A 14099-nucleotide genomic window follows, 5' to 3' on the forward strand; every position below is an offset into this window, starting at 1 on the left:
GGGACTCGATCCCAGGACCCTGGGATCATGACCTGAGCCGAAGGCAATCGCTTAACCAACTGAGCCACCCAGGCACCCCGGAGTTTGGTTTTTTGAAAATATTTTATTAACGTGATCATTAACTCAGGACAAAAGTAAAGGCTGGATTAGCAGTTTATGAAATCAATTTAAAAGTAAAGAAGATCAGGCAGTGATAAAATTTCAACTTAGAAAAGATGAGCCAAGAGGCGTCTGGGTGGCTCAGTCAGTTAAGCGTCTGCCTTCGGCTCAGATCATGATCCCAGGGTCCTGGGATTGCCCAGCATCTGGCTGCCTGCTCAGTGGGGGGCCTGCTTCTCCCTCTGCCTCTCTCCCCGCTTGTGCATGCTCTCTCTATCTCAAATAAATAAATAAAATCTTTAAAAAAAAAAAAAGAAAGATAAGGTGAGCCAAAATGATCAGTTAAACGGTAAATAGATCATGGGAAGATTCATCAAGCAACCTGGCTTGTTTTACCTTTTAATATATTTTAAAATATATTTCTTTGAGAGAGCACACATGCAAGAGAGAGCAAGCATAGTGGGTCGGGGGGAGGGGCAGAGGGAGAGGGAGGAGCAGGCTCCCCGCTGAGAAGGGAGCCCAATGTGGGGCTTGATCTCAGGACCCTGAGATCATGACCTGAGCCGAAGGCAGACCCTTAACTAACTGAGCCACCCAGGTGCCCTGCAACCTGGGGTTTTATCAGAAGAACTTGGCAAATGATCAGACAACACCAGAGCAAATAAAGTAGACCAAGTGAGATGTTCAAATAAATGGGTAGAAAGATAATTGTATCAAGAGGGGATTCCTAGCACACTTCAGAAATTGTTGATGATAGATATTCATGGGGGTATTCACATTTTTGTTTTTTTAATCTAGGAACTGGAAAATGCAGCTGGGAGCTGGAAAGATGACTTGGCTCAGCTGACACTCTTGAAGGACACCCTCTGTGCCTACATTAGCGCTGATGATATTTCCATCCTGAACGAACGCATGGAGCTTCTGCAGAGGCAGTGGGAAGAACTGTGCCATCAGGTAAGACAAACTCTGCATGGAGCATTAGCTCAGAAAGGTGGAAAACTGGAAGATGACTTGGAAAGTCAAATGGCTTGACCCATGTTTGGACCTAGCCTATAACTCAGAGTATACATGGAGGAAGAACTCTGGGTTTTGTGAGACTATTTCAGATTAAGACAATTATATCTTAATATTATATTCGAGATGCATCTCAGCTGGATTCTCTTGCTGTCCCTTTCACTGGCTGGCATAATATTGTAAGAGGAAAAACAGTTTTTTGGTTCATGGATGTGGTCTTGGTAGGTACAGGTGGTCTTTTTCTTACTTTAAACATGTGAAAAACCTTTGTTTTATTTGCATTTTTAGCTAATACTGTGGAAATGGTTTTGTATTTGGAAATGTTGTGGCTGTTGATTTACCATTGTAGTTTCCTAGTAATTCATGGTTTGGCATTTTTAGTCATATGTGATTCATTTATTAAGTACCTTCCTTGTGCATTATACTATAAAATTGAGATCCCAGATTGGATTTTGATTTTGGAATGAAAGGAAGAGATTGGTAGAAAAGCAATGAGAAGGCATCAAAGGCAAAGAAGAACAACATAGATTAAAGGCCCACAAGTGAAGAACAGGTTCTGACTGAGGGCCTGGAGACCATCCCCTCCAGGAAGCTGGGAGTGTGTCAATAGTGCCCTGTGATGAAACTGACTCCTCTGCTTGGCACATAATAGCCTGTGGTCCATATTTGCTCAATGAATCAGTCACATTAATAGTGAATTTCACAAGCTATAGTAGATGTTCCTACCATCGAGTTTACAACAGAACTGAGACTAAAATCAGTCCAGAAGAACCTGTACAATGAAGAAAGCAACTGGTATAAACAAGTTAAAACAATGTCTAGCAGTGTGCATCGCAGGGAATAAAGGACATGCTTGTTGCAGTGGATAAATCTTGAGCTGAGCGCTGAGAAGGGGAGCTGAAGAGACAGATTGGTGTGGAGGCAGTAAGTGGATGGGTTGGACGAGGTTGCAGCTTGAGTAAAGGCACAGGAGTGGAGTAGACAGAGGACCCGGCTGGGGAGAAGCAAGTGGTTACAAGAATGAGGAAGGGGCTTCTGAGAAGGGGTCTCTTTGTGCCTCCCCAGTTTCAGGCCAGCTGTGCCATCCTAGAGATCTCTTTTCTTCCATCCTCCCCACTTTCTCTGACTTTAGTGATGTTTATTTTCATGCTTCAGGAAACATTAAACAGAGTTTAAGAGGCTCATAGCCTCCTGATTCATTTGACATCAACAAGAAGTTTGTCGTTATGTGAATTTCTCTCTATGTTTAGATTAAAACCAAGATATTTCTCAGACCATGTGCCAAAGGGAAACTCTGGAGCACACTTCCTAAATGTGTGAACAGTTTTCTATGAATCTATACTTTTAAAAGGGAGGAGTGTAAGAGAGGATTTTTATAAACATGCTAGTGATTTGAGTTCAAAATTAATTTAGCCATTTTTCACGGAGCTTCATATTCTTAGTGAACACAATGAGAAACTCACGTTGAGCATGAAGTGCTAATGACAATACTTTATTCTTCTCTGAATTATTCAACCCAAAATCAATACATAACTATCCAGTAAATTATCATATAATTTTCTAATGCAAGGACTTTATCATGGCATATCATATAAGTGCAAGATAACTTGGTGTGTACAAATAATGGAAAATGATCACATCAATCTTCAGTTCCTTTTATGAGCCTTATTCATTTGTCTTTCTTAAAATTGAGAAAAATCTAGCTCTACTTGCTGACTCAATACTTTTCAGCATATTCTGTGAAATTAATTATACTATACCTATTTCTCTGGCTAATTGATGTCTTCAAAGCTCTCAGAGAGATAACACTTTAGATAATGGCTTCCATTCCCTTCCCAAACCTGCCAGGAACTGCCCTACCCCAAAACCTTGCTCAGACCACTCTTCTGCCTAGACTGACTATTCCTTCTGATTTTAACCCATCTTTTTCAAATGCCACAACCCCTGTGATGCCGTTGTTTGAGATGCTCAGACCTCAGTATTTTCCTATTCCTTTGAACACCCATTTCCCTTTTGGCTTGTGCCATCATTTGACAGTACATTTTTTTCTCTCTTCTTCTTTTTTTTTTTAATATTTTTACTATATTTCAAGACTATGAGGCCCTTGAGAGTGAAGACCATTTCTTTTTATCTCCAGTGCCTGTTAATAATTCAATGAAGACTTTAGGGCATTTGTTTTATGTCATTATACTTATGTTCCTTTAAATGTAAAACAATGAAAAGGTCTTTGAATATTTTGGAAGTTAAGAAGATAATGATTTTACAGTATTTTTTGATTTAGGAAAACTGGTACTGTGTAAAAATGCCATGAAGTAGAAAGGATGCAAACTTCTAGTTATAAAATGAAATAGTTCTATATATTTATCTAATATATAGCATGGTGACTATAGTTAACAAGACTGTATTATATATTTGAAAGTCACTAAGAGAGTCGGTATTTGATTTTTTTAATTAATTTATTTAAAGTTTTATTTATTTTTTAAATTCCAATATCATGAACATACAGTGTTATATTAGTTTCAGATATACAGTAGAGTGATTTAGTTCATTACTCAGGGGTCATCAATATAAGTATACCCTTAACACCCTTCACCAATTCACCCCTCCCCCCACCTCCCACCCCTCTGGCAACCGCCAGTTTGTTCTCTATATTTAAGAGTCTTTTTTTTTTTTTTTTGGCTTATCTCTTTTTCTTTGCTCATTTGTTTTGTTTCTTAAATTCCACATATGAATGAAATTATATGGTATTTGTCTTTCTCTGACTTATTTCACTTAGCATTATACCCTCTAGATCCATCCATGTTGTTACACATGGCAAGATTTCATTCTTTTCTTATGGCTAATATCTTAATTGCTCTCATGTTATACATAGAAATACTAATTATGTGATATGATGGATGTGTTAACTGATCTTGTGGTTATCATTTCATAGTAGAAATGTGTATCAAATCACCACACTTGTATACCTTAAACTTACACCATGTTATATGTCAGTTATATCTCAATAAAGCTAGAAAAAGAAAAAAGGGGACAAAAGTGTCTATGTTTAAAATTGCTCACCAGACTTAGATATATCTAGGCAACAGTCTGTTTGGAAGTATATTTTGAAGGCTGCTGTTGATCATATGATATGCTGTGAAGAGATTAATACCTTGCACCTGTGAGTGGACTAAGACTTAAGTAAAAAAAGAGGAAGTACAGTGAATACAGAGTGTTTCTAGAAACTTTCTAACTTGAATGTCTTAAGGCATGAAGCTAAAGCATACTGATCTCACATTACTTCAATCTAAAGAAACTATTGAATCCAGTGAGATTTTAGTCAGGGGTAGTCATACCAAAGGTGCTAGGATATAACTGCAAGTAGGAATATAAATTAGTTACTAGTCCTTGCGCTAGTGTTTCCGGAGTACCTCTGTCAAGTATGAAACCACAAAAGGAAATGAGCTTGAGCCTATGGTCTCATTTTAAAAGCTAAAAACTTTAGTTAAACCTGGCATTATCCCACGGTTAGAGAGCAAGTTGTCTCTTCAGAGTCGGATCGAATCAGTGGATAAGAAGGCAGGAGTCATTGGGACTACCAAGGAGAATGAAGAAGTCATGCTGTAAGTAAATGTTTCAGAGGAGACTTAACATAGGAAAGTATATACCATTCACAAATAGACTCCCCAAATGGTTTGTTGTGTCTGCCCACTGCCAGAGCTTTTATCCATTTTTATTCCCATTTGGGTTTGTAGATCTGTGTGTAATTCTAGTTGAGATATAAATATATCATCATTTTGTAATTGCTTGGTGTTTTTCAAATTGTCATGGTAAGAATATTTGAAGTCAAAAAGGATGTATTTCCTGTTCAGCTGCCTCACACTCTGGAGGTTTCAGCCGGTACTTGCCAGCTATTGGCAATGCAGAGTGTTTGTGACCTTGAGAAAAACCTAAATACGTGCTAAGCTGATAAATAATTTGAGGGTTTCAGCTAACCCCAAAGAAAGAGAGGGTAATGTTCGCTTATCATATAGCCTAAATGTCCGTTTTACAAACCAAAAGGAAAACGCCATCTCCATTATGAATTGATATCTCTCGAGAAGCTTCTGGTGCTGCTTTGTAACCAGCGCTTGTGGTCTACCTGTTTCTTCTTTCAGCTGTTGCTTTACAGTGAGCAAATGAAAGCAACACTTTGGTGCTGTGTGATAAGCACCAGAAACGCATATTCAAGCTACTCAGTGGAGGTGTTGACTACCTGAGTGTCAAGGGGGAAAAAATAGTAAAAACTCAAATGGTGCCCTCTAGTAGTAGTCGTCCTTGTCTATTAACGCCCAGCTTTTGTTAAACCTTTAGTATGTACTCGTTACTTCCTTAAATTTGTTTCTTGTTTGTATTCTATTACGAGCCTACTCTTCCAGGACATATGTCAGTGCTTGGCACATAGTAGACATTTGTTTACTGCAAACAGTAAACATTTGCTTGATGAAATTTGGAACAGATGAAAAATTCATTTACAAATGAAGGAAGTAAGGCATAGAGAAGAATGAGTAACCCTGCCCTGGTCATATCATTAGTAAGTGATAGAGACTGTTTTAGAATCTCAGCTGCCTCTGGATATTTGATCATAATGTTATATCGCAGCCTGTATCAAAGACTGTTGCTTTGCTGGTTCTGTCTCATACTGACTACAAACAAATGCCTCGAATTTGTCTAACTTCTCTTTGTCTCTCTGGAATGGGTATAACAAAACCTACCTCTCAAAGAAATAGGTAGTATTTTTCTATTATGTGGTCATCTTCCCTGCAGATGTTGTAAGGGAAAGCCCTAGAATTCATCCTTGCTCGTGGCCAAGATTTGGGGGAAGAGGAAAGGAGGAGCTATACATAGCAAGACCTATTAATCTTAAATCTGAAGGGTGGGGGCTTTTACTCTTGTCTTAAAAAACAGTTGCTTTGAGAGGTCCCAATTATGAAAATATAGTTTCAGTTTGGACATGAATTGAACCAGAATTGTAATGACCAGCCACACTCTTGACTCGGATGCTGTGTGAATGAGAGGGAAAAGGTCATATCCACCAGAAAATTCCAAATCTTAGCATTCTGCAGAAGATCAGAATACACTCTGCTATCAGAGTTCGAGAGGAAAGGGGGTGCTGGAAGGATCATGCTCTTAGCTGCAGCACGGTCTTGGTATAGCTTATTTTAGTTGAACTTCATCTCTAAAACTTTTTAACCGGTGTTTTCTTAGCCTTTTCTATTCCTACCAGTATCGACCCCCAGTAAATTCACTGCTTTTGGGCTGTTCTGTATTTTTCTGCCTCAAAGAAAACTTAATGATAAGCTGACTTGTACTAATGGGGAAATACTTAATGAATTTCATCAGTGTCACCCTACCCAGAGAAATTTTTATTTTAAAAGATCATAATTAATTCAAAAGAATGCATTTGTAATAGTGACATTTCAGAAACTGTGTTAGATTATGGGGCCCACTATCTAAGCAGCTCAGTATGACTAAGGCTAGCCCCAGCATAGGGAACCTGGTCTCAAAGCCTAATTACCAGGTGTTTTCTTAGATGTAAAATCATAGACATTTTGGGTTGTGTGGGACCTTGACTAATATTTACCCAATCATTAACAGAGCCAACCCTAGGCAGAATTGCTAACTAGGAAGTGTATAGTACCTTAGAAATATTTTCATTTTGATTTTTAAAAGGAAATTGGTTTGAAGTGCATCACAAAGTAAAATGGATTGATGGATAAAGGAATATATGTATTAAAGCAAAATGGAGCAAAATGTTCACAATTTTAGAGTCTAGTGAGTATATTATGGGTGCTTACCATTACAATTCTTTCAATTTTTTGTATGTCTAATGTTTTTCATGGTAAAGTGTTAGTGGGAAAAAAGAAAATTGAGAAGTAGGTGCTTAATGCGATGAGATGACTGGTGGAATGTCTAGCATTATCAACAGGAGTGTGTAGAACATCTGTAAAAAAGGATCATCTTCTTGCCACTCAAATCACATTATATTTTGCTAACATGTAGCTTAGCTCGATTAAAAATATCCCTTAGTATCTCAACCAGCACTGCAAAAACAAGAGTATTATGAAGTCATACAATTTGAAAATACTGGAAGGGATCACTCTAGACTTAGATAAGAACCAGGCCCCTTGTGTCTCTAATGCATAAAGAACTTTTACAACTCAGTGCTAAAAAAAACAAAAACAAAAACAAAAAAAACAACACCCAAGTCAAAAATGGGCAAAGGATTTGACCAGATAGTTCCCCAAAGAAACTGGCCAAAAAACCTGAAAAGATTCTCAGCGTATTAGCCATCAGAGAAATGCGAATCAAAACCACAGTGAGATACTACTTCACATCCACTAGGATGACCAAAATCAAAAATACAGATACTAGCAAATGTTGGTGAGGATGTGGAGAAAGGAGAACCCTGCTGCTGGTGGGAATGTATATTGGTGCAGGCACTTTGACAGATGCTCTGTAGTACCACCATGTAACCCGGCAATTCTACTCGTAGGTATATACCCCAAAGGCAACTAAACGTGTGTCTCCACACACAATAGCAGCATTATTCATAATAGCCACGTGTGGAAACAACCAAAACATCCATCCACAGATGAGTTGGTAAATAAAAATTGTCTATCCCTATGATAGAATATATTCAACAGTTAAGAGGAATTAAGTATAGACACATGCTACAACATAAATAACTTTGAAAACTTTATGCTAAGCAAAATTGTATGGTATGTGAATTATGTCTCAATAAAGCCATGATGCACAAGGAAGAAGGAAACGAAAAAGACACAAAGGTAAATAAATTAAAAAGAAAGCAGGCAGGCAAGTAAGAGGACTCGCCCAAAGTAAAAGAATCGGTATAGAGCTGAGTCATAGCGATCCGTCTTCTGACCTCTTAGCATTGTGTCCCTCTGCTTCACTCTCTGCAGACACCTGTGATTCAGTTCATTCTCCCTTTTCACTTTTCTTCCTTATTTTTCTTTCTTTCCTTTTTCCCTTTTTCCTTCTTTCCTTCCTTCTTTCTCTATCCCTTCCTCTTTCCTATTTCTCCCTTCTTCCCTTTTAGGAAAAGCACATCCAATGATGCTGTAGAAATCTACACAGAACCAATTGCAGCGTGAGGCTGGATTGTTCAGAACCTTGAATAAATGAATGTGCATGCAGCTCTTCAGGAGGGAAGTAGAGGGTTGGATGCCTCCCACTGACATTTCATAGCAGGTCCTTGTTGTGAAACCTTCCTAGATCCCTCCTGGGACTGTACCTCAAGGAACAGTGACCTAAAGAGTTGCACAACTATTGCTTATTCCAGTCCACCCAACTCAGTTTATTGGCTTTTTTCCTCAGGGTGCAAGTTCTGCTCTGATTATCCTTTTATGTGTTCTCCCATTTAAACTGCTCAGCTCTCCTTAAGGCGGCAGCAAGTAAGTGAGAGATTGAATGAATGGGCAGTCTTCAATGAAAAGAACAAGGAGCTTTGTGAATGGTTGACCCAGATGGAAAGCAAAGTTTCTCAAAATGGAGACATCCTCATTGAAGAAATGATAGAGAAGCTCAAGAAGGTACAGGATGCATGGCTGTATATGTACATGTTTTTACTCTTCATAACACTTAGGCATACTTTTAACAGGTATAAAAGATGGTTTTACTTATTATTAAATTACTTTCCTGTAAAAGGAGCACTATATCTTAAATGTTTTATCTTTTTAATATGAAATAAACTTGTATGGAAAGGCCTTCTTTACATACAATATATATGGATATGCTGAAGTAAATTACCTGCTGATAGATAAATGTTCAATATTTTTTGGTTTTAGCTACCTGTTCAGAAGGAATCATTTATGTGTATTAGTTTTCTTTTGTGGTTTTTTTTTTGTTTTTGTTTTTAAAGAGGTAAAATCACTAGAGAGGGACTAAAAGAAAAAATTCTTAGGATTAATTAAACTGACATTATCTCTGTAAAACAGAATGCATCGACAGTTACAAGAATGAAAACTGAGCCACCAGGTGGCTCAGTTGGTTAAGTGTCTGCCTTCGGCTCAGGTCATGATCCTGGGGTGGTTGGATGGAGTTCGGCATCAGGCTCCTTGCTCAGCAGGGAACCTGCTTTTCCCTCTGCCTGCCACTCCCCTTGCTTGGGTTTTCTCTCTCTCTCTCTTTTTCTCTGACAGATAAATAAATAAAATCTTTACAAAAACTAATGATGTAATGTATGGTGATTAACATAAATATAAAAAAATTTTTTAAACTTAAATATGAAAAAAAATTAAAAAATAAAATGAAATAAAAATATTTTTGATGGTATCAGTGGTGCTTCCACATGGTTTTCAAACAATTAATCATTTTGATTTTATTTTAGTTTATGTTTCTTGTTAACACACATCACTGTCTGGTTCACAGCATACTTTCCCTATTTACTTGTTTGTTATCTGTCTACAGTGGGAGCCCCACTGGATTGTCAGCTTTGCCCGAAGTGTCTTTGCCTATTTTGTTCATTGCTGTATCTCCTGCACCCAGAGCAATGCCTGTCTTCTCATAAGTACTCAGTCATTACCAAATACTGAATAAATGAATTATAGCCTCATTCATTCTAAAATAAATACAAGTAATTATTAGGAAAAACTCTTTCTCCATGCATGCACATAAAGGGAAAAAACTCCAGTGTAAGCATGTGATAGTAATGGCTTTAAGGCTTCCACTTAACATGTCAAATTCTAGCAATAAGCATTTGTATATTTGATATTGTAAACCTTTAAAATGTGAACTAAGATAATACAGATTTCATTCTAACATCTGCCAATAGCTTTGCACTTTGATAGTTTCTAGATATCAGAGAATGCTCTACTGGACATGATTAAGGGGCTATAGGTATTATAGTGAAGCTTGCTATAGAATAAGTTTTGGTTAAGAAATCATTGATTTTCTTCATGAAATTTAAGATGCATATTTTGGGGGGTGTGGAAAAAGCTGTCTCTTGGACAAAATACAATCACAATTTAAAATTTAGAAGAACTTTAGTTTGGCACGATGTCAGACAATCTTTAAAATATTAGCTATACTATTCTGTATATAAAATGAGTTATGAGATTTCAAAAGAAGTCTTTATGAGCTTGCCTCTTTGGGGTCAGTGCATCTGGTATATTGGTCATTGAATCCCACTGTGCTGAAGTAACATAAAATGGAGAGTAGATGGGGTGGGGTTGCTGGACCTGAAGAGAGCACTCAGCACTGAGATCGAATAGACCTGCACTGGTTTCTCTCATTTTTTAGGGGCCTTATTGCTTTGATAACTGACCTGAGAGGATAGCCCTGTTGCCACACTAACTTTAGAGCGGGAGAGGGTTAAAATATCCATGACCCTCTAACCTGTCTTTGTGTATTATTTTGTTGAGATAATATTTGCTGCATGACAGGAGTTTAGCCCAAAAATGAAGAAAAGGCGATTCTAAAGATTGGCTTTTGTCACGGTGGCAGGAGTGAGAGGATCATCGGTCAGGCGGTGAGGGTTGGGGAAGATAGGAAATGTCCATTCATCCACTTAAACCATGCCATTCAGTGGCCTTTCTCATGCCTAGGGAGCCAGTACTTCCTTATCCAAAACAATCTTTAAGAGGAGTGAGTACTGAAACTGGGTAAATGAAAAACATTTGAGACACATTAATCCCCTAAGACTAATGGTTATTATTCTTGCGAGTTAATTTGCCATTGATTTATGTGTTGTAAAATATTGACATTGTATAGAGGGTAGCTCATTAAAATGAAGGTATTCATTTTTAAATTCATTCTGCACAAATAATTGACAGAAACACCTATATACATTTACATATAAATACACATATATGTCAGTTGCACATATATAATTGTGCACATGCACACACATACACACAACTTCTAAGCCTCTTAGCAACTATTTGTATGAGGATTGATTCTAAATATAACACCCAGGTTGGTGATTATAACAATAAGGTATAATTTCCCAGCATTAAAATCCTTCAAGTTTTGTCTTTATATCTATGTATACACTGTTAATGATTTTTTAATGCCCATTTTAAGTAAATAAAAACATCTCTGTTCTCTTTAAGAAAATCTTCATGAAAATTCAATCTAGAGTCTGTGCACATCCTGAAAATAGTAGGTACCCCTAATTCTTGTGTACATGGACTGATAAGCACACAGCGCTCCTCATGCCCAAACTATTCCAAGCAATAGAAAATGGCAATTATCATGTTTCTAGTGGAGCCAGGCTGAATGCATTAAAAATATGATTTCTGATCTCTGTGATTGCTATTTATTATGCAGGATTATCAAGAGGAAATTGCTGTTGCCCAAGAGAACAAAATACAGCTCCAGCAAATGGGAGAACGACTTGCTCGAGCCAGCCATGAAAGCAAAGCCTCTGAGATTGAGTACAAGCTCGGGAAGGTCAACGACCGGTGGCAGCATCTTCTGGATCTCACGGCAGCCAGGTAAAAAGGATCCTGTTCAATAGGACACATGTGTGCAGAATTTTAAAGCTTTGGCTCCACCTTCCATTGCAGCTAAAGACAATCCAGTGAATCTCTCTCTGTGTTCTTTATCCCCTCATTTTAGTTTATGCTTTTCTCATAAATGTCACTTTCATTAACTTTGAAATCTCCTTCTTATTAATAAGTTCGGTGGTGTTTGCATTTAGCTGAAAGAGAGAAAGTCATATTCAAACAAAACCCATTCCCAAAAGAGAATTCTTTGTTTCAGGGCTTCATGGGTATTCAGCCTTCTATAAGGAAGGAAGTAAAACTGCTGACTAGTATCCATGGAGGGCATTTTTGTCTACAATAGCAAAAAAAGAAGAAAAGAAAAAAATATATATATATTTATATAAAATCACATTCCTACTATATTTCTGGCTAGCAGAGTCTGGGAATAAAGCTAATTATTGCCACTCGGCATAGTTGTAAAAATAATCTTCTGTATTATTGCAATTTTGTTTTTAGCTTTAATAACTATGAGTATCTGCCTTGTATTTGAGAGGGATATTATATTCAGTTTCTGTTACAGAAGGGCAGGTTGAGGAAAAGAGACAAAAGTAAAGAAAGAAAAAAATATATAAGGGTCTTTATTAGCAATATAAAAGTCTGATACAATGAATGAGAAACTATGTTATTTTATATAAAGGGAATGACGAAGTGAATGCTTTATTTTAGGTGACCTTGGCTTCATGTTGGAATGTAGGCTCCACAAGGGCAGGCGTCTTTGTGTGTTCTATCCACCATATATCATGAGCACCAAGAACATTGCCTGAATGCAATTTGGGGCTCAATAAATATTTGAGTGAGTGAATGAATGAATACTTGAATAACTGAATGGACATTCTTTTGTATGGCAGTTAGGAGAGTTAGAATGTTACAAATGCTTCTGATTCACAGCCATTTGGAGCTAACTGACAATATACTTTTTAAAATCTGGGTTCTTTTCCTTAGCTGTGCTGCGCAAACGTGGACGTGAAGTGGTGCCCTTTGAATACCGTGTGCCCACAAAAATTGCATATGCTCCGGGCAGTTCCCTGTGTTGATTTTGAAAATATCTAGCATATTCTGTTTTCTCTAAGGGAGTTTCAAAGAGGAGCTGATTTAGGAAGAAGATGAGATTATAATTTATTTAGCAATAATGAAACAAAAAATGGAATAAATGTTTACCAATTTTTAAAATGTTTAGCAAAGGCACTGTGATAGCTGACATTTATTGAACCCTTGGTTTGTGCCAGTGACCATACTACAAGCTTCATATGCATCTTCACCTGTGTTGTTCACAACACCCTTTGCGGTGGGCATTGTTATTATACCCATTTTCCAGATGCAGAGGCTGAGGCTCAGGCTTGCCCATGGTTACACACATGCTGAGTGGCAGAGCCTGCACTCTGTGACTCTAAAACCCATGCTCTGGAGCACTACATTCTCCTGTCTGCCAAGTTTATGACTTCCTCATCCCTGTTCTAAAGAATGCAGTTAAAAGAAAATTAAGTTCTGTAATTATTTCAACAATCTAATTTCCCAGTCCTTTGTAAAGTGCTCACAGCAGCTCTGAGATATTCTGTGGCTACAAAGAGGCCCCTTTCCTTGAGGAGTTCATGGTGGGCATCTAGACATGCAAAGAAATCAAGTAAAGTGTTAAGCTAAATGCCCGGGTAAAGGTACTACAAAGCGATGGTAACGTATGGTTCAGCTCAACTACTCTAAGTATTTCAGCATATGCAGGTTTTAGAACCCCATTGCTATGTTTAGCCTCACTTCTCAGTCTGTGATAACCAAATCTTATTTCAGAAGGATAAATTGAAGCTCTTTGTGCTATAAATACCCTTCTTAGGGAAGCCGCCCAATTGGTAAACATCCTTGGATTTTTTTTGGTTAGATTATGACTCATGGGTTGGCTTGCATTGCCATGTAATCCAACTAAACTAGTTAATGTTCTTTTCTAATCTTTAGTGGCTTAGTGGTATGGAATATGGGGGATACACTGTGTCAAAGATGTTTTCAATTGAATTTAATATAGTTTATTCATAAGCTAGCTTAAGTGTATGCCCAGCCATTAGCCAACATTACATCAAGTGAGTTAGGTGCTTTCTCCTTGAAGTCATGTTTATTTATAACTTTTCTGTTGTTCAAGTCAGGATTTTCTAGATGTTTTTTAATTTTCCAAAGACACATTCATGAAGTTTGAATCAATTAAATATTTTTGGATATGCATACTTTGCACGACAGTCACTAAAACACTCATGTTTCTACTTTAGTAGAGTCTCATCATACACAGATGTAGATTTTTATAGATGTGTTGTCTATTTTTCATTGCCTCATTCCAAAGTATACTAGATGACATGTTGACCATTCATTTGTTCTAGAGCTTAATGCCACAATGGATTCATAGTCTCTTTGAAGCCCCTCCTAAATGACACTCGGCCATCACATTTATTTTCCATTTCCTTGTTTATCAGAACTTTGAGA

General features: G+C 37.5%; 1 protein-coding gene across 2 annotated transcripts in view; it reads left to right on the plus strand.

Annotated features, from left to right (window-relative positions):
- SYNE1 (spectrin repeat containing nuclear envelope protein 1) overlaps nt 1-14099 on the plus strand; it is a 454522-nt gene that overhangs the window by 386453 nt on the left and 53970 nt on the right. The window contains exons 125-127 of one of the 2 annotated variants that reach the window (XM_028103363.2): nt 898-1053; nt 8526-8684; nt 11422-11588. In XM_028103363.2, the coding sequence (XP_027959164.1) occupies nt 898-1053; nt 8526-8684; nt 11422-11588 (482 nt within the window). Of the gene's footprint in view, nt 1-897; nt 1054-4551; nt 4716-8525; nt 8685-11421; nt 11589-14099 lie in introns of those variants that run through there. The other variant, XM_028103362.2, reaches the window with a different exon arrangement.

The sequence above is a fragment of the Eumetopias jubatus genome, unplaced genomic scaffold, assembly GCF_037043125.1.
Source record: "Eumetopias jubatus isolate StellerSeaLion01/CBP00866 unplaced genomic scaffold, mEumJub1_p1.0 scaffold_6, whole genome shotgun sequence".
In the NCBI taxonomy this organism is placed as follows: domain Eukaryota; kingdom Metazoa; phylum Chordata; class Mammalia; order Carnivora; family Otariidae; genus Eumetopias; species Eumetopias jubatus.